General features: G+C 36.3%; 1 protein-coding gene across 1 annotated transcript in view; it reads right to left on the bottom strand.

Moving 5' to 3' along the window:
• The window catches only part of ME1 (malic enzyme 1), a 145,987-nt gene that overhangs the window by 93,251 nt on the left and 30,306 nt on the right, over window positions 1-22,430 (bottom strand). Inside the window, exons 2-3 of the mRNA XM_015858973.3 lie at window positions 14,661-14,794; window positions 8,408-8,557 (exon numbers count right to left, since the gene is read on the bottom strand). Coding sequence (XP_015714459.2) covers window positions 8,408-8,557; window positions 14,661-14,794 — 284 coding nt within the window. The remainder of the gene's footprint in view (window positions 1-8,407; window positions 8,558-14,660; window positions 14,795-22,430) is intronic.

Raw genomic sequence — 22,430 nt, 5'->3', positions numbered from 1 at the left:
AACAGTCAAGGATAACTCTTCTGGAAGACTCCCTGCTGACTTCAGGAGCTAGGACTATTTCCTGGGAACAGAAGCTTTTTTCGTTGGAATAAATACCTGGACTGGAACATAAGCATCCTGAAGGCCAAGAACCATTTTTCAGTTCTACTTGTGGACTAAACAAATCAATAGCACTAGAACTGAGTTTGTATTTTTGAATAAAAGACCATGACCCTTTATATGTAAAAGCTTATTTTTTAGCATACGTTTCTTGTAACTAAAATAACTCCAAAATTAAGAAATAAAAATAAGTACAAAAATATTTGTAACTAAAAAATTGTCTAATAACTAATTATTATTCAACATCCAACTGCTTTTGTATTTCCTCCTGAAGCAACTAATAAAAAGGGTCCCTAAAAAGGAACAGAAAATGAAGCTTGAGCATTGCCAGTTCTAAAAATAAACAAACAAAGCAACACAAACTATAAAATCCCAAGGAAAATTGTCAGAAAACTTCCATGAGATATCAGGCTGACATGTTTGCTCAGAGCTTGATAGCCTGTCCTTGAAAAAGTGTTGATCTAAGGAAAGTTACGACTCTCATTGAGGCAAGCAGCTCTTGAAAAATTTGTTTCAGGGCCAAATCATGTTGACAGTTAGGGCACTGTATAAACCTGGCAGGTTGACAGAGGCTGTTTCACTAAGAGAAAAATGTGGTTGATAAATATCAGAGTAGGACAGAGTCAGTAAGCAGATCTCTTCCTTACAGTATTACCTGGTGAATCAGTACAGCTTGTAAGACTTTGGCCAACTCAAGGCATAAAACTAAATAATATTACTTTACATTTTATTAAGGAATGTACTACTTTGGGAAATCTGGAAGCTTATAACCAGAAGACTGTATTGTGGGTTGGCACAAAGTCAAAAACTCCCTAAAGGTTCAGGAAAAAAAGAGGAAGATATTGAAGACGAACATGCACATACTAATTATTTATAGGGAACTATAACTTGTTGAAAGAAAACCACTGTTTTAAAAGGGCAGTCATATATCTATAGTGAATTTGTTGATATACAGCCTAACTTTTTATACGGTATTGGCACCAGGGAGAAAAGATTAGTCAGAGAAATATACACTGTATTTCTGCCCAGTTTCCTGCACACAGATCTGCAAAATGGCTGTTTTTACAACCCACATGAGAAAGGTCTAACAACAACTAGATTAAAAATTATCACTCAAACTGTTCTTCCTATGTGGTGAAAAGCATCAGTAAGGAAATTCTGTGTTTCAGAGGAGTCTTTTAGTAGGATACACAGAGATTAAGATAATCATAATATATCAAAATTCCTAGATGTATAAGTTTCTGCTGGCTCTGAGTTCAGATGCCCTTGAAAAGAGCTATTTGAATCCTTCAAATTTATGGAGAATAGGGAAATTTCAACTCTAATCTCTTACAAGAGGTGATGGAAAACTGTAAAATACAACACTATAAATCAAATGAGAACAGGAATCCCCTGGAAACATCCAGGATTTTTAGAAAGACATGGACAGGGAAACATGTAAGGCCAGTACATTCATTCTGGCACTCCTGAAGAGAAGCCACCAAGGATGGTGTTATAGAAGGACCCTGAGGCTTTCTCAGAAAATTGTAAAGAGGAGAAAGAAAATGATCCAGCTCTGACTGCTGCCAAACATTTTGAGAGTCATGTTTTGAGTAGTTCTGGCCTCATTTCCTCCTACTCATGGCCCAGATGTTCTCCCTCCAGAAAAAACAGAGCAATGCACCATCAAGAGGTACAAACTTAGGCTGAAAGCCAAAAATTCCTTGCTTGTGATGTGTTTTGGGACAAAGTTTCTTTTATGATCGTGATGAGAATTCCCAAGATTACCTGCATAAAAAATCATCCATGCAGCTTGAGAGTAGGAAGCTAACAACAATGAAAGCTTCAACTCACGCAAGACTAAATGAAAGACTGCCTCAAAGTGTGACTTTTGCAAGCACTACGTGCATAGAGAGAACACCACATGGAGGATATTATATTTCACAATATTAGATCAGGGCTATATATTTTCAGTTTAGCATAAGCTATCATTCATGGTTCTGTTCTAAGGTAAAATTTTAATAAAAAGAGAAAAATTCACAAGATGACTAAGTGGTGAAACCTACTGTCAGCATATTGCAAAAAGTCATGAATTTTATGCAGTCCAAGAGAAACCAGATTGCTACATACATATAACCTAAAGCATATCCTAATATTTTCAAAATCAAGGTACAATTATTTTCATTCATCTATTTCTTAGACTCAGATATTGGCTTAATATTTACACAGCACTCTTAAGGCCAAAATGAGACCAGCTGACATCTTCCATGCAAAGATTCTCACAACTCCCTCTGCAAAGTTACTGGCTGGTGACAGACTGAGTAGAACACGCCGTGTGCACAATCTCATGTAGTACGCTTCTATATCACAGTCTAGGAGAAGAGAAAAATTCAATATTTTCAATGTGTGCTTATTCTCTTTTTCCAGCTTTTCAAAGTAAGGAAAAATGTTACACTGGGATAATCTATTAGCCTTACTTTTGAGTTGAGAAAGCAACACAATATTAAGCTAAGTTTTAGTTTGATGAAGGTAGCAGAGAAGACCAGAACTGTGCCAAAGAGTAGAATTACAGGGTGTCATGAAGGCATTATGGTGCTTTAATTCAGTAGAAAGGCTGCTCAAAAAGGATAAAAAAGAAAGAAAAAAAAAAAAAGAAAGAAAAAAAAAAAGGAAAAACAAAAGTAAATAATGAAAGGAAAAGCTGTCTGGAAAATGTCAACAGTTGTCATTCTCACAAGAGACAAAAGTGAAAATGACAAACCAACTTTTACTTCAAAAGTGCTCTGTGATGGGCTGCAATTATCATTACTGGTGGACACTTGAAGCCAATAACGGAAAGACTGTATAAAATTAGAAGAAGCCCTGTTGATTATCTGTTATAATGTTACAGAACAGCTTGCCACCTGGCCCATATTGTTAACACATACAACCCATACCAGCACTTGTTGGAGAATGGAACTCCAATACGTTATTTCCAAACAAGGATCTTTCCTTTGATATGTCTTTGTAGCAACACATTTCAGTTTCAGAGACTGCCCTAAATACTCAGCCATGGTGAGTTCAATGACTAAAAAAAAAGAATTCTTAAAAGGCTTTGTAACTTAATGTAATTTTAATATAATTTTATGCTATAAAAGTATCCATTTTTACAAAGTGAAGATACTACCAAGGTAATTATGGAGAGTAACAATCAGATTAATAATGGCTCAGTTTTTCCTGTTTTGCCCAGGAAAAACAATCTAGATGCCCAGAAAAATCCAGGGGGCAGTTATACTGGTGAAGATGTTACTTTAAATAAATCCAGAATTTCTGATCTCAGTCAAGAAAAGAGCACATATCTGTGAGTGAAACAGGCATTCCCAAGGAAGTTCCAGGAACTGAAACTGATTGGCCCTTGTGATCCAAGAGAACTTGACAGCTTTTTGCCTCCTGTAAGTCAAGCCTTGTTTCTGAAGAGACTTGGATATTAGAGGCATCTATCCAAAGGAATTAACAAAAAAATAAAATTAAGTCTCCTGTGAAAACCTCATTAAAAACTGTGATAAAAATTATTAAATGCACTGCAAGACTCAACCTTGTTCTGGCAAACACACTGTTAGTGCCAAGGTAAGTTTAGGTTGGACATTAGGAAACACTTCTTTACAGAAAGGGTAGTTAAACACTGGAATAGGCTCCTCAGGGAGGTGGTTGAGTCACCATCCCTGGATGTGTTGAAGAGACGTTTGGATGTGGTGCTCAGGGATATGATTTAGCAGAGGGTTGTTAGATTTAGGGTACTATGGATAGGCTGCAGTTAGACTTGGTGATCTTTGAGGTCTTTTCCAACCTGACTAATTCTATGATTCTATGAATCTCAGATTTGTATGTTCTGGACCAATCAGACGTTTCAGTACAGTGGCAAACAAGTACAACCTCAGCATTTATAAGCTAAATATTTGACATACCGAATTGCTCTTTGAAATATGAGTGCTAATAGCCACCAATAACATTCTAAGTGTTCTTTAAACATATGAAAAGAGCTAAACCAAATATATTTTAAAAATACTTATTAAATGTCAATTCAAAATGTAATCTTGCTTAGACCTGGAGAGAATAAGAATTTTAGGTTTCCTATTTCTACTCGTATGAGGAAAATAAGAAAAAAGGGCAATGTTGAATTAATTATTAGAGAAGAAAACTTCTGTGAGAAGAATTTATTGAACAAGTACCTAGAAGTTGGGGAAGATGTGATTATATATATGTATAATAAGGAAAAAAGAAAAAAAGAAATTAAAAAAAAAATTAAGCTCAGGCTGACATACTTTGCCTCTTATGTGACAGCATCTGAGTAATCATTATGCAGCATCAATTTCAATTTAGATACTTTTAAAATTGCCCCCAGTCAGCTTAACATCACATGACTGCCTCAGTAAATTACTCCCGAGGAGCTCTGACACAGCGGTGTGTCTGCGATAGTTACCAGGGCTAGCTCTTTCTATATTCTTTCTATATTTTCCTTCCAGGAATGGAAATACATAAAGAGTCACTTAACATTTTATCAGCATCGCAAGTCTTCAGAGAGGCAATACTCACTGATTTTTCCTCCCTTCTCTGAGCACTGAGTGTACACAAGAATCTGAAGCTCTTGGGAGTTCTCTCAACTATGTAAAAAGTAGATTTTGGACTCTTAGCGGAAATTTCCATTGAACTTTCCCATATTCATATTTTCTGGCTGAATAAAGCAACTGAAAATATTGTTGTATTGTAGAAAACTGATTATAGAAATAAATTGTTTCTTGGTGAGTTCAGCAAAAGTCATATCATGTACATGCTTTGTTCAATTAAAGAACATTTTACTTAAGTGAAAGGTAGAAACTCTTGACCAGAAAGTTACCCCACAGGGATTCTGAGATATTCCACTACATTCCCAGCATAATCCCTTAAAACATTTATCTGTACATTTTTTAAATCCCTGTATATGCAAACAGTATATCAAACAGATAGAATGGGGAGAATTCTTACAGAGCTCTGCAATCCTTCAGTTACCAACCCCCATAGGAGCCTCATCTTCCCTCGTCTTCATTTGTTAGAGACTGGCTATCAGATCTGTTTATTTCTAGAACATCAGATGCTTGCTCATTACACTAATGGATTGATTATACTAATGAAGCTGAATATTCACAGTGAGTAATGCAATTCTGAGTAGAGTTTTAATTTTACAAGCAAGTGTCAGTTATCCAAATGAGCTTCAAACCAGCAAATTGGGTTATTCTGCAGCTGGTTTTCTTGAGAAATATTGCTTAATCACACAGTCAGCTAACCAGCCAAGAATGTTCATTCTATAATTGCAAAACACTGATTCGGGATGAAAAACATCTCGTCTTAGCCACAGTGTCCTTCTGTAACTCTAAGTACATTGTGTGAGCCGATATAGTCTTCTGAAAACATGCAAGGGAAGCAAAAATGATGATCTCATTCACTGATCCCACTAGACACATAACTTTTAACTTTAAGCTACTTTTCCTTAACTCCTTGACTGAATACATAACTTGTAAAGCAGGAGTTTTAAGCTTGCTTCACAACACACAGAGATCCAACCAAATATAGAAAAAACTTACAGATTTAAACTGGATTTTAACATATTACCTTGCAAATTTCAGTGTAATAAGAATATAAGAACATAAATGTAAGGCTTTCATGATAAGACTAAATTGCTTAACTTTTATTCTTTTCTTCCTTTTGTATGCTGAAACGTCCATTTGTTTTTCTTTGCAAATTCAGCTTACAGAGGGTGCTATTTATGAGGGCTGTCAATATGTAATACTATATGAGCCACAGTCTAGAATATATTTTCAAGCCAAATAAAGCTGATTGCTTTTCACTGTCAGCTTTGGAATAATTTACAACAAGCTTTCTCTTAGGGAAAAAAAAAAAAAAAAAAGAAAAGAAAAAGAAAAGTAAAGAAAGAGATCTCTGTAACAGAACGCATCGGAAGATGAGAAAACATTGGTATTTCTTAAGTAGCAAAGAATCTGCCAAAGGGGACACTTCACAGACTTTTCTTCTGAGACCTATGATGAACGCTGGAATCAGCTGAGTGTTTGGGGAATGTAAGAGTAGGAAGCAAGCCACTGTGAACACAACTATTGGGAATTTGCAGAGGAACAGTAAACATCCGACTTGGCTGATGGTCTTCTTTCTTAACAAAAAATAACAGTTTTTATGAGGTTCTTATGAGATTCAGAAGACTATAGATGTTTTTCAGCCATCTTTACTTCAATGATTCACTAAAACATTCATTTGAAAGTGGTGAGGCAATCCAGCAAGACTAGATACAAAACAAACTTTTATAAATATCTTTCACATCTCCAAAGACAGTCAGTCATAAAAAACAAAGCTCACATGTAGCTGGGAAAGCAGCAGACAGTTGAATACAGCCAAGGCTGATTTCAGTAGCTCAAGAATAGAACTGAATACCAACAGGCGTGTCAGTGAAATGTTACTTAATATTGTTTCAAACATCATTCATTCATTAACAGCTGAACTGCAATGAAAAAATGTCAAATAGGGGGTTGCCCTATAAATCACATGGGGTTTTCTTAGGCTAAAAGGTTAAGGAAGCTATATTGGTAGTTTGAAGTAGTGATATATTTTGAGTAGTGGATTTGCTAACTTTCACTAAGGAAAGTAACTTATTTATTTTTTAGAGAAAAATCTTTCCAGCGTTGGCAAATAAAGTCGTATTTTAAGAACATACAAATGTTAGGACACTTAAAAAGCACCTGTACCTTGCTCTCTGACCAGGCAGTCACTGTTTACAATATTTAAATACATTATCAGAATGTAATTTCACTACTCATATGCCAGCTTATTGGGCTGTTGTTTTTTTAAACAGAACACGGGAATATCCATGGGGAACATAGCAACTTCATGCAATGTTACATGTACTGGTAGTTTTATATGAGTTGAGAGTATTCAGATTGCTTTTTCCCAAGAGTGCACAGTACCTGTATAACTGCTATTATGCTTTGCTTTGTGACCAAGATTTTTCTGCAACATCCTATATGGCAAGAGATATCAAAACAGTGGCAGTTTAGACATAGATTTAATCTACCAACAAATATATCCCATTCTGGAGGGTCGATAAAGGCACTATGGTGATAATACTGATGTGAAAAAATATGACTTCTTTTACTAGGCGAGACACCTAAAACCCAGATTGCTAAAGAGGTTTAATCAAGCATTCTTGAGGTATTTTTGAACTTCTTGCTGCCTATAGAAGTTGGAATTTTTGTATTGTGTAATTGGCCAGATGGCTGTGACTCATTCAGTCACAAGGCCAAAATGATTTTTACATTAACAACAAAACCTTGAAGCCCTAAGCCTTGTACCTCAAATACCTCCTGCTGAAGACAATGTCAGCAGTCATTTGTTCCTTTAGTCTTGCAAACCTGTTTTTGATCACTGTTTAAAACAGAAAAAGACTGATGTAAAATAATCCATTTCTGTTAACATAATTATGCACATATTGTTCATTTATCTCTTCTTTTTCTAGAAAATGGAACCAAATGATCCAAAGTATTGTTCTGTTTTCTATTTGGAGCAAAGATGCATCATTGTTCACACTTCCGAGCCTCCAGAACTGTTTCTGACTGAAGCAAACTGTTGCTTTTGTTGTAGAGATTGCCAACTTATACAGGCCCTAAAGTCTGAGTGCACTGCTGATACACACAACTTTTTCAAATAGTAACCACCATAAATCTCAGACTCTGTGATGATTAAGAGACAAAGTTAAACAGAAGTCAACAGAAATTGCATCTTTTTCATACCACTTCACCAATACTCTATAAGTACTCCAGTAGCCTATGAAACCACAAATTATCAGGCAGCGAAACAGGTGCTCTGAGAATTACTGATCATTTCTATGATGTCCATATGTACACACTTAATAAACCCCTAGACTGTATACATTCTATTTTCATCTATGTATGTGTATGTAGAACACCTATAATGTAAATATATAGATAAAAGTCAATACTCTTAAGGTTGATAAAACAAATTTAAGACAAAGGATCCACTCTTTTTTAGTGTTCTAACATGCGTCTTGGATTGCAAGAAAGTCAAATTAAGTTGAAGAGATTAAAAATGTATCCATGTTTGACACAATTAAAATAAGCGCTTACCTTCTAAATGCAACACAAATGATTGTTTAATGTAGATCAAAAGTTTAACTTGATTTATCTCAACTATTACAGTTTTGGCTTACATTCAGCAATGTTAGAACCCCCCCATGCAAAAATCTGCCAAGAAGAAAATAAGATACAATTACTTTTATTTGAAACTTACATACCGTGGCCTCCGAAATGCTAAACCGTAATGCTGGCACGCCAGTCCCACAGTGGGAGTATAAACAATAGGCATGAACTTTTCAATGTCAGATGTCAGCACTTTATAGAAAAGCTTTTCATTTCGATCCTGAAGACTCATTAGTAGAATATATCTGTGGAGAATTAAATATAATTAGGCAGGCATCAAGTGAATATATAAATTCAGAAACAAAAAGGTGCCTAGATAATTAGTTAAAGCTATGTTTGTACTGCAACAGCCTCTTCTCCTCCTGTCTAAAATATTTAAATTCCTCTTTGTCTTAACAACAATACTATTTCAGACATAAGAGATATCTAACTGGTTGAGACAGTGAAGCTGAAAAGATGTTGGCATGTTCACCACCATCAAGAAGCTAAACCTGAGCTGATCCAGGTATAAAACATTATGCTGCAAGACAATTTTTAGCCTGTCAAAACCTTTAAAATTAAATAGCTATTAATAGAAAAAATAAACAAAATTACTCACTTGCAGGAAAAAAACCTAGAAAATATAGCTTTTTTTTCTCTTGTCTCCGTAACAAATTTTCCCAAACCCAGATGAATACTTCATATAAATACTTTACTGGTATGCTGCAGAACAAAGCTTTCAAAAACAAAGTTGACATTTATCTTTCAAAACTGAATTTTATCTTAGTAATGAAATCTAGAATTTTTTCTTTGTCGCCTAACAGAAATCAATGTTAGACTGCATTTGAAGAGGTTTTATATTTATTTAAAAAGAAATTCCATGTTAAAAAGTCAGGAAAATGAAAGTGAAAAAATATCTTGCTTATTCTGATCTATTTTTGACTACCATCACTCTAATACTGAACTACTCAAGATACCAGCCAGGATCACTGAGTATGACACTGCAAATGAGAGTCTTCATTTCTAGTGACTTCAAGTTATACAATTATTTCTCAGGTACAAGCCTGGTCAGCTCATGAAAACTTGATATTTTGGAATCTGATCAGCCTAGGAAATTTGGCAAATATTCAGCTGTTTTGTTAAAGCTTAGCTTTATCCATCAGCTAAAGAAACATTCAACAAGCCCAATACAAATGGCCGGTGCAGCCCCTTTGGCAAGTGGAGACTGCAGAGGTGTGGTAGAAGTGAGTTGCAAACCAGTTAAACCCCTTGTGTTACTAAGGGTGTTCAAGCCTCCTTACAGATAAAGATTTTGAAACCAAAATGTTGAAAGTGTACTATAAATACCACCATCATGAGATATCCTGAACTATCTTCCCTTTACATGGAAGTTTTGAATGTTCTCCAGGATTAAATTATACCCTACACTTGCAGCTCTCAGTTGTAAATACATATATACTAATTTTCTCTCATATTAGTACATTTCCTTACAACCTTTAATTTTCCTAGTACTTTATCATGATATGGCATGTCTTTCAACCTCCTTGTGTTCCTGGAGCACGTTCTTTATTAAAACCTTTCAAGTGAGAACAATTATCCCAGTATTTACCTTGAAATTCAAGTTCCTTTACATACAACTGCAAATATATTTGATAGCATTTGTTTGCTTCCAGAGGATCTCACGGTAGTGCGAGAAACTATCAGGTGTTCTCAGGTCTGCTCTGTACCAGGGACTACAACCATTCATGCAAGCCAGGCGATATTTTGAACAAGTTACCAGTATATTTTTTCTCCTTCTCATCAGTTTTGTTTAAAATGAGAAATAGCTATTTAAAACATTGAAATATCATTTCATTGCCCTTTCTTATTACTCAGAGAAATCCTGGATTTTAAATGCTGTAAAGAAATATTTTACAGAGTAAATTAAAAGGTTTTTGAAAAGCTTTTTCAAGGGCTTCCGCTCTGTTTGTTAAAAGTCTCCATTCTGTTTTTTCTGTCCTCGAGCAATAAATCAAGATTTGATTTTTTTATTTGTATTTATTGGTCACTTTCATATTTGGAATATGATTAAAAAATTACAAAGATAATAATAACACAGTAAATAAAATCACATTTAAAATATTTCATATTTGGCCATAACTAAATCAGTATAATAGATACTATTATCAGAAGAATATTTCTAGACAAGAACAGTTTTGATCAGAAGGCTGATTTTCAGTGGTGAGTATAAAATATCTCCTCGAACTACTTTCTTATGAGCTTCAGCTTTCTGAGAAATTCCTTTTAAGAAGGAAAACCAAAAAACTCTCATCCTCAATGTGGTGCTGGTTATAAGGCATTAGACAACTACGCATCTCTGAGTGAAATCCAAGTAATCTACAGAATTAAAACCATGAAGCAGTTTTCAGCATTGTGTTTTTAAAAAAGATATATTTAAAATGCAGCATTTCATGGAATCTTTTACTAAAGACCACATGTAATTAAAAACATAGTGAAAACAAGCAATAAAATGTGGAGAATGATCATTTGTGCTATAAAAAGGGAGAAAAATACTGTCTGTTCTCATGTAAGGAGTCTTGAAAAAGATTTCAGAGAAAAGGTTCAGAAGCAGAAAACCAAGAACTGGCAAGGAAGGCAGTAGAAACTGCCAAGTATTCACATTCTTCCTATGTTATTCTGCTTCCTTGCCTTTACTTCACCTAGGAACTTGTATTGCTAAATTGCTATTTGACTGGTAAAAGAGGGGAGATTTAGGCTATATGTTAGGAAGAAATTTTTTACTCGGAGGGTGGTGAGGCCCCAGCACAGCTGCCCAGAGAGCTGTGGGTGCCCCATCCCTGGAGGCACTCAAGGCTGTGTTGGATGGACCCTGGGCAGCCTGAGCTGGTGGGGGGCAGACCTGTGCATGGCAGGGGGTTGGAACTGAGTGGGCTTTAAGGTCCCCTCCAATCTAAGCCATTCCATGATCTTATGATTCTATCAAAAATAGAATCAAGTACAGTAGCAACAAATGGATGCCAACCAAATATTACCCAAAACTGACAGAAAATTGATACAGCTACTGGAAAATTAGACTATTTCTTAGGATAATTTACTCTACATGTGCCCTAATGACTTTTATTTTACAAATTAAAATGGAATTGTGGAACAAAAGCAAACACGTAACAAAAAACAGAAGCATGTTTGCTCTTAGCTTGCAAGACATGAGAGTAAATAAAATAAACTTGGAAAAAATATACATATATGTGTATGTGTAACTTGTGTAAAGTCACATACTTTGCTTTAAATTAACAGTGCCAATACGGAAATGTTATTTAAAGAAGTGATTTTAAAGAAAAAGTAATTACATGACGTTCTTGGGAAATACATGATCTGATAGCCCCTCTCTTGGTGCTACCAAAGCTCTGATGGAAGATATGTGTTTCTAAGGGACAAAGGCTCTGAAGTCTTTGTCAGTATGGAGCAAAAATAAAGACAATCAGGAACATAAGCAGGGGAAAATCAGATTACTTGCAGAATTTGTTGCAGCTTTTCCACATTAAGTTATAGGAGCAGATTTATTTTCTGTTATTGGCTTCTTTTTTTTTTTTTTTTTTTTTTTTTTTTTTGCCAAGCATGGCAGGCAGTATACTTGCTTCTGTTTCGCATTCATCTTATATATGAACTTGTGGTATTTCAGAACACGGCGATTTCATACAGCAAGTCAGCAAAGAAATATCAGCCATGCAAACACATGGAATGCCATCGTACTCTCAACTTTGCTTTAGGAATTTGCACAAACAAGTTTTCCAATCAAAACCAGAGCAGGCTACAATCCTGCCAGTATACAGAACTGTCTTATGCAGCACATGTTTCATTAGATAATACTCTTCTATCTAAAGTACTTAGTGGCATCTGTTACTGACACATACAAATGCACGTATGTAAACTTTTGTACTGGGATATAAAACATGCCAAAACACACGCGTGATCAAATTCTAGTTTAAGGGGAAAAAAAACACTAGCATCCTTTTCTTCTCAAACACTGCTTTTATGGGAAGGAAGACTAGGTGCATGCTGGAAGTTCCTTTTTGTCTAGAATTATTATCTTTGTCTTCACTAGAAAGCAAGAGACATATGCTCTTACACAAGCTTGTCCTTTAACACCTCAGTTTTCAGTTAAAACAGTCAAAGTCTTCTGCCAGTCTCCATCAGTGACAGGACTCAAGTAGTCACACAGGAGCAGGATCACATTTCCTTCTCCTTACAGTGCATTTCAACATGAATGTGACTACAGGAGACAAGAATTAACATACTGACTTGAAGGTTGGTATTTTTTTAATTTTAAAAATGGCTCTGAGTTCACACACATACAGTGTTCATGTTTGCAGAACATGGTGTCTACTGACACACTCCAATTAAAATTTGCTGACACTTGACTTATGCAAACAGCTGCAAATCACATTTTGCACACACAAGCTTTTCACACTCAATTCACACAAACTCTGTCTCTGAAAAGAAGCCCAAGTTCATAACCTGTAAAGGAAGTGTCTTCTGTATGCAACTACTACTAAGTTTTCTGTCTGTTTTGCCCAGAGCAGAGGAGCTGAAGGGAGGCCTCATGGCAACCAGCCACTCTTCACAGGGATGGAAGGGCAGCGCTGAGCATTGCTCTCTGGTGTCAGTGACAGGACAGGTTCCATGCTTCTATGAAATGTACACCTACACATGTACCAGTTAAGTGTTTTTATTTTGCTAAAAACTGAAGAAAACACCTCTACAGTATAATTCATAGAATATTTCTTTATCATGCTGTAGCATGACATGAAGAACTGCTGGGTGTTCACACAGAATACACATGTGATTTCTTAAAGAAAGAATCTCATTTCAGAAGGACTCGTGGATTTATATTTTTTTAATTTATATAATTTTAAGTATTTAAGTTCTTAATTTTCCCAATTTTACATTGATCAAAGGTTATTCAGTGCTTTTATTACATAGCTGCTATAGATTCGTGTTACCAACTGAGGATGTAAAGACCCTCTGGAAATTGCCAGGCTCATATTTTTGCATCAGGCAGGGTCAGTGAGAGCAGGGAAAGACCTAGATTCATCTTTTCTCCCTAGCTTCAGGTGTCAGATAGACTTCCCTTTTCTTTCTTCTAGCTTAACAAAGCAAGTGTTCTGCTAACTACTCCAGTGACAGTGGGAGACCACTGCAATCAAAAGATGGGTCTATTTTTAGATTTTTATGTTTGAAATGGCGCAGCATTCAAAATATCAATGATCTATCAGATTGAATTGACATTGGCTTTGTGTTTTTTTCTTTTTCTGTCAGGAAAGGAAAAGGTTATTCAAAGATCCAAAAAGTTTGGCCAAAAAGTAGAGAATAAAGGTTTGTATATATGGCTAACCTCCTCTTCCATTCTGCATTGTTAACTCTACAACTTTCCATATGTGTTGTTTTGAGAAAAACAAGTGCTTTTTTTTCCTGTGACCTGAACTAGGTACAAAAGTTCCTTGCAAGTTAAGAAACACTTCGTAATAAGGTATAAAAGGCTTTTCCCCCCTGCTTTTAAATTACAGATGAATAGAAAATAATGTAGTTCAAGCAGAAATGAATAACTGTATTGTTCAGTAACAAAGTCACTTCTTCGCAGAAGAGTTAAGGAGGAGATGAAAACATAAGGACAGAAGAAGCTTACTGCTATGGTAATATATGTATTTAAAGGATTTAAAGGGAATGTCTCTGTGACAGTTTATTCTATGCTGCACATAGAGACAGACTTGATCATTCCAGCCTGAGAATTTACTACTCTGATAACTGATATTTCTCTCCTTGAAATCACTGGAGGCTACCTAATGCAGGAAAGGTACCACAGCCATGTGTTCTGCACAGACAAGGAAGTCCATGCTTCTACTATTGTGCCTCTGTGAAAAACAAATATTATGGTAACTCCAAATAGACACCAATACATAGGTGTTGTATATCTATAAGATGATGGTTATATAAAGATAAGAAGACAAGTCACAGAAGAAAAAAGCAAGTCACAGGGGAAAAAAATATAGAGGAATGCTGCTGTAACCTATGTAGTTTTACCAAATGAGTATTCCTAAATGCTATCCTTCCCCCAGCCCCCACCCCCCGCCATGCCCACAGGTTTGTTCTTTAAAAATCTATATTACATAATAGTTTTATAATGCTTTAGATATTTTATATATTTTATAAGCATATGTATCTAGATACAGGTAAAGTTGTTGTTGAGTTTAGCATAATGTTTCTCAATTTTCAGCAGCAGCAACAGCTCAAAATTCAACTCATCTACTATCAAAGAGAAAAAAAAAGGACCACATTTGATACTTAGTTTCCAGTTTTACAGCCATATTTTACCTGTCTAAGTCGGATGTCAGCCTTTCAAAATTCTTAAGAATAGTCAAAACTTGCACATCTTGACTGAGAAAGCAAGGTGGTAACAGTCCATGGATATTCAGTTGTTGCCTTTCCTCCAAGGTAAAAGCCATGCCCTGCAATAAATATATATACACTTAAGTGAGCTATAGATGGAGAGATATCTTTCAATACAACTATTCAGCAAAATATAGCACAAGGGAAGTCAGCATCAGAAAAATAACCTGTTTAATATTAAACAGAATTAATAATTATGAAATTATTTTGGAAAAATATTTATTACTGAATACAAGAGAACGGTCCTGTACAGTGCAACAGCTCCATTCCAGAACAGAATGAGTTAAAATCTTCCAACATTCCCTGCAAAGTTATTAAGCTACAGCTCAAGTACAGAACAGCAATCCACAGGTTTTGAAAGTTGAATGAATGTTCTTAAACACTCCTTTGTTTGGCTTGCTTCTAAACACAGAGCATGGATAATGTTCATTTCAGTGTAAACACTGTGATCTTAATATTTGAAAGTTTTTGAAGATCTGGGTCATGTCAGATGTTCACGTGAATTTTTAACGGAATGCCATAGTACAATGAAATAGTAATTATCTTTTTGTAGTCAAAGTGGCTGATCCAGAACATAGTGAAGTCAGTCAACACAAACGTGGCCATAGTGAGTTTGGTATAAATTCAGACCCAAAATTGTTTTGTTTTTCAGATTTGCATTCAGTTACAGTAAAAAAAACTCTTGGTACAGACTCAGTGGATTGCTTCATAGCATCCAGGAGACTTTAAAAAGTAGTTAGTATGTTAAATAGATAGTCATAAAACAAAATTTTTGCAGCTTAAAGATTGGTAGACTGCTAAATATCTGGCAAAGATCTGCTTTTATAATAAGACATGTTTCTCTAAAATATATTCAGAAATTACTCAAGCTATTGAAAGAAATAGTATGCCTTTAGAGCAGAAAGATGATAGTGTGTGTAGTACACCAATACTAATGATCCTAAAAGTTGAAGTTTTACTTTGTTACAGTAACTGCAGCCAGAGAAGACTGTTGATGAAATCAGATTTGGGAGATAAAAGGAATGTGATAGGGCTTTCTCTTATATATGACTTACCAAATCAATACATGTTTCACACTATAACCATTACATGAGGCTCCACCCACACGTCCCATTTCCTTAACATCCTGCCCACAAAAAGATGAGCCCAAAACAAGGAGAAGAAAAATTCATGATGAAATGTTTTCAAAATACCAAACAATTCTGAATCTATTGAACGTACTCCTTTCACACAAATAAACTGAGTGGAAAAAAGCTTAGTAAAAGCCAATGATCATTTTGCTACAGCTTTCCATGCATGTAGATATTCAGAGATTTTAAACGCTTTGTTTTTTCCTGATCCAACGTCACTTTTTTTGTGGCCCTGTATGCCATGAGTGACTTCAGCTGGTATTACATTTTGAAAGACCAACAAAGAAGAACGAGTCAACACTCCTCAAGGGTTTTAAAGTTGGTTTCTCTATCCTCAATAGACTTCTTTCACCTCAGGAAATGCATAAAAGCTGTGCATGTTCGCTCATGCACACACACCCTTCAGTGGCAGTTCCAAATGATTGGACTTAAGAGAACTTCACAGTTTCAGTGGATCAGTGTTGACAACAAAGTGGGAAGCCAATTACCCTCTGCTTCCCCCCTCTCCCATATCTCTTAGAGAGGATTCTTCTGAAAGAAAGATTTGTGCTTACCTTCACTTTCAGTGTTTGTGCTTACCTTCACTTTTAGGAATAAGATAGGAACTTTAATTACTACTCTACAATTTGTGTTCTTGCTGGAAACTATATTTTAAAACAGACACAAGAAAAGTTACTGTGTCTTGCCAAGTTCCCATTTTAAAAAGGCGTTTCATCTTGGAATAGCATATTTTCCACATGTTGCTACAGCTCCTATAGTAAATGTTAATTTCTTTTGGGCAGTACTTCAAAAACACAGCACTCACCTATACCTACTATGCTATACATGGTTTCTCTACTTGTATACACTTCTTTAGAACAGATATCACAAATTTTTCAAATGTATAAAATGGGACTTTAGCTCCTTTTTTCTCTGATACTTTGTACGCTAAGAGAAAATAATTATGAATGAAATGAAACACATTGCAAGACAATTTAATGAGAAGGCCATTTCACTTAACAAACATAGACTGTTTCATCTTATAATAGCAAGAGACAGCCTACAAACATTTTGTGTCTTAGGGTTAGATTGCTTGTACTAGTTTTCAGTTTTCTACTGCAGAATACTGTTTAGTGTTGTTTCCCAGCCAGCCAGCAGAGAGTGCTCTAAGTTCAGCTTGGCTTACGCTCTCCTTGTAGGGAGCCAATCATGCACACACCTGAATGGGGCAGGCTTCCAACCTCTAAATGTACCTCAACTATAATAAAACCGTGGACGTTTTCATTCTGGGCTCTGTATTACAAATAATTTGTCCAAGAACAATAATGTGACAATCTAAAAACAACACAAGATCAAGAGACTGCAGCTGTAAGCATTTAACTTCACCTAAATTCTGTTCCTTCCCTTCACTGCTTTGTGTCTTCAAAAGGCAACATATATATCATCATAATTAGAAACTGAATCATGTTTAAGTCTCGCAGGTAAGACTTCTCAAGTCTTAAATGCTTTTGTTTCATATGCTTCTTTAAATATTCTGGCTTTGTTAAGACATTGAGTTCTTCATCCTCCTCATTACCTGCCTTTCTCACAAACCATTTGGCAGAACTGGCTCATTCATTCATTATTTATCAGTTACTTTATTGCTCCTTATGCACAACTCCTGTTCTCAGTTTTACAGAAAGCTTTTCATGCCAGTTTTTTTCATTTTCAAGAAGTTGAATTCATTGCAAATACATTTAATTCTGAACTCATCACTCAGATTGCAATGTTGTGCAATACTTGTAACAATTATTTATATTACTACAGCTCACTGTTCTTCTGTTATTCAATCTTTATCAGTTTATTAATTCAGCTCTTGGCTATGTTCTCTGCTCAGCCTCTCTCCTTTCCCACAGTCCACTCCATTACATGCTTATTTTCATGCAATTACACATCAGTTCCCTTGTTCAGAAACAGCCATATAACAGGAAAAACAGAAAAACACCACTTCGAATTGAACAGCTTTTTGCACCACCTTTCAATCAAATTGACAAGTTCTGCTTGAAGAGACAGAGAACATATTCAAAATATTTCAAGAGCTATCTTGGTCTCAGGTCACAGTCAGCAAGCAGACAAGTTCTCTTTTAACACAAATTCAATTCCAAAGGTTACATAAACTCCTTAAGAATAAGACAGTGCACCAGAATTATGTGCACATGCTGTCTATGCACTAATGAGATTCAGCTCCACTAACGGGCAGCCAGAACAATCTCATCAAAATGTTCTTCTTAGGAATTCTCCTTCAATTTCTTTAAAGACCTAGTACTCTTTTGGTTTAGTAGGCCCACATTTTTAGAAACCTGTACTCATTCAGAAGAAAAGCTTATCTCTCGTAGGACTCACTGCACACAGCTCCTAACATTACAGTATATATGTAGGCTGTCTTAAAAGATGAAACTGTGTTCACATGCAAGGGTCTTAAAAGTGGTGTCTCTTTCTTCAGCTTCTGGTCATAGCAGACCTCAAGTCATCCCCAACACTCAGGAAATAACCTGCAACGCTAACATTTGAACTCATGTGGCAGCATGTGTAGTTGAGCATAAAGGATCTGTGCATGGGTAAAGGAAGGAATGAAGGGGAAACTAAAATGAAAATGTATCTAGAAGTACCATTTACTTTACAAGAAAAGTTTCTGGACTGCTGATCTAAGATACTGCTAGATAAAAGTCACAGTCTCTAAAATATCTTGGGGACAGCAGAAAATAGCTGATCATTGTCTCAAAGCCAAGCAAAAAGTGAAAAAACCTCTCAATTAAAAGATCTTTCCATGTATCAAAATGCTAGGAGTGAACTAATTTCAGCAGTATCTGGAAAGAACCACTCAAATCCAAGGGATACAGATATGCAGAACATCTGTGAGTGCAGCTGGAAGGAGCAGAGCTGGCCCCAAGCCACTGCCTGCAGCCTGCTGCTGGAAGAGCCGGTAACTCGGAGCAGAGCACAGGCATTCTGGCACACAGCGTGCAGAGAAAAACTCACAGCTGCAAGAACAGCAAATCTGCAAAAAGATTTGAATCACTTCTTTGAAGAAATATGCCTACAGACAGAACCCTGCCATTCTGTACCTTCAAAAATAATAATAAAAGAAAAAAAAAAAAAAAAGGAAAATAAAACGAGAAGTAAGATTTTGGATGATGAACTAAAAACATTTTCCAGTCACCAGAGAAGAGTTTTTCCTCAAGATTTCCCAGGTATGTCACTATTAGTTGCCAGCACCATAACATACTCATACTGCTCACACCATTCTATGCACAAGTTTGTCTCCAGAAGTTCAACAGAGTGAGATGTGATTCTCTAGAAAACTTAACCATTGGTATGTATAGCACTCTTCAAGCAATTCCTTTGCTGCTCCTATTTTTGCCTTTCATAATTTTGGCTCCTCATACTACAGCAGTGCTGTTAGGGAAGAATCCAAGTCAAAACAAATAAAACAATTTTCTTTTGCTTTATTTTAAGGAGGAATTTGTAGGCTGAGAAAACAGCATAGTATACATATGGTCCTGCTGGATTGGGGCTAAATGAAAACATTTCCAACCACATAAAACTGCGCTTCCCTCTAAGATGAGAATATTAATTTTTTAATGTAAATTTTACATATTCAAATAACTTTATTAAAATTTCCATAAAAGAATACAGCACACATGAATTTTCAAGCATTTTAAGCTACATTTAAGAGTCTGATGATCTGCAGATCCCTTTGTGATATTTTATATTATTTGTGCTTAAAGAAATACTCCACACGCAATCAAAAACAAAGCTTTACAAGCTTTTCCCTTTCACTCTGTACTTCAGAGAAAGCAGAAGAATACTCTACATTTTCCATATCCAAAACTTGTTTAAAGGGACAACACCCCAGGAAACAGAATATTACTCTGAGATGCGATGAGTAATAAACTTATTCTTCTAAAAACAGATGTGGTTCATGGCAAGACATTGGGTTGGATCACTAAGTATGGCTAAAGATGATCCTGCTAGTGTCTTTCAACATTCTTGTCATGATTGCTGCAAAATATCACAAGCACAGACAGCTATTTCTGATATCCGAGTTAATTCCTCTTTTTTTGTACAGCTGTTTAGGCCAGGGCAGACACAAAGAGCCACTATAGCAAAGGAGAAGGAATAATCTGAATACTGCAACCCAAGCTATGGTCTTCTGTTATCTAGGATCATCATTTGGACCTCAGGAAAACAATACCCATGCCAAATATTAATATAAAAATGGAGCTCGGACATGAATAGTGAACATGAAAATACAAATTCTGTATTGCAACCCTCAGACAACTCATGCACTATAGTTGATGGACACAGTGCTGATCACACACACAAAAAAGAAGAAACTACCCAGTTTCCACTATAAAATGTCAAGGGGCATGGGTTGGATTTGGTGCATACTTTTAAATGCAGCTAATGTCTAAGTTGAAGATCTAGCTATATTCTGGTATTTAGCACTCATAACGTCAATGTTGTTTTCCAGGAGTCATAATAAACCTGCATACTGCACATAAAATTACTTCAAGTTTTGAGGAAAGTCAGGAGACTTGAATTATAATCACAGTCCAATTCTATGTCCATAGGATTTTCAAATGCAAACTTTAAATAGTCGTGTCACCAAGGGAAACTGAAACCAAAGTCACAAACAGCTACTAACAAATAAACCACAAATAAGTACAGTAGCTAATAAACACATCCAGGGCCTTATGACTCAAAACAAATGCAGATGGCTAAAAGGAGATCAGACTTCTCTTGGCAAATTCATCATGGGAATGTGTGGGCAGCTTGGCAGCCTTTCAGTGATCTGGTAATGGGGATTTCATATGAGCATGATTCAGGCTAGCACATTAGAAATGACACATCATGGCATTCTTATTTTGGCAATCTTCCTTTAGTCTGTTGTAAACAATTACCTGAAAGAAAGCAATTAAGAAAGTTTTGGTACATAATTGTCTTATTATATGCACATATATACAGTAAAATCTTTTTACATAGCATAACCTCTCCTCACTTTAAGTTTGCAATGGCTATATTGTGCAAATAGCAGAGATTAATAAGTTGAAGAGTAAAACAAGTCATCAAGTAAATACTGTATAAAATACAGAGGATGTAGAGGTACAGAGGTCTAGAGTTAGACACTAAATTTAGATGTTCATAGGCAATCTAGGAACCTATTATTTTACTACAGTTTTACAGTACATAGTATTGATAAAGAATGGTCCAGCTCATTCTAGAAAATCCAAATCCATCCATCCATAATCCAAATTTATCCCTATGCTCCAATGACTGTATTGCCTACAAACCAAATTCAGATGTGTGTACATAAGAGCCTACTGTTATTTGGGAGGTTCTAAGGTGTTGGAGCAATCAACATGGCATAGCTCATTATGACAATGATATCAACTGTAAATCAGTTTCAAGAAGACATGGGATACTTGGACAGCAACAGGTGAAAGTCAGGCACAACAGCAGGCACAACACTCCTGTGTACTTCAAACAGCATTAGTTGCCTACATGCCACTTCAAGGGAAGTGAATTTCCCACTCTGCTCTGCACTGGTGCAACCTCACCTCAAGCACTGTGTGCAGTTCTGGGAGCCACAGTATAAGAAGGACATAAAACTAGTATAGAGCATCTAAAGGAACACTACAAAGATGGGGAAGATGAGTGATGAATGGCTGAGGTCCCTTGGTTTGCTCAGCCCAGAGCAGAGGAGCCTAAGGATATAATTCAAGGCAGTCTCTGGCTCCTCACGAGGGGAGAAGAGGGAAAGTGCTGAGCTGTGCTCCCTGATGACAGCAACAGGACCTGAAGGGACAGTGGGGTTTAGGAACAGGTTCTTCACCAGAGGGTGGTGGGCATGGCCCTGAGCTACCTGAGTTCAAGGAGCAGGGGGTTTGACTTGATGATTTTTGAGGTCCCTTCCAGCCCTGCAATCCCGTGTGTGATTCTGCGAGTGTTTGGGCAATACTCTCAGAAAAGGGTTTGAATTTTTGGTGGTGCTGTGTGGAGTCAGGAGTTGGACTTAGTGATCCTTGCTGGTCCCTTCCATCTCAGGATATTCCATGATTCTATGATACATAAGCCACTATATCAAGCTCCAAAGGTCCTTTTGATTCCAAATCCATGTGTCCCACTCGAATTATCCTACTTTGAATCCTTTGTATTATTACAGAAATGCTCAAAGTAACCCCAAAATTACAAGAACTGGATCTGTATGCTTTGAATCAGAGCTATGAGACTTAAAAGTAGATTCCAAATCACACAGAATCACACAGAATCACAGAATCACCCGGGTTGGAAGGGACCTCAAGGATCATGTAGTTCCAACCCCCCTGCCTAGCACAGCCACCAAACATACACCTTTACTAGATCAGGTTGCCCAGAGCCCTGTCCAACCTGTCCTTGAACACCTCCAAGGACGGGGCATCCACAACCTCCCTGGGCAGCCTGTTCCAGGACCTAACCACTCTCCTAGTAACAAATAATTTTAAAGACACGATGTCATTTGCAAACTGCAGCAGATAAGGAGAAAGAATCCCCCAGCCTCCACCAC

This window comes from Coturnix japonica, chromosome 3, assembly GCF_054131305.1.
Source record: "Coturnix japonica strain WE chromosome 3, WE-NBRP24, whole genome shotgun sequence".
NCBI lineage: Eukaryota > Metazoa > Chordata > Aves > Galliformes > Phasianidae > Coturnix > Coturnix japonica.
Note: the sequence above shows the minus strand (reverse complement) of the source record. Positions and strands in the feature narration are given on the sequence as shown.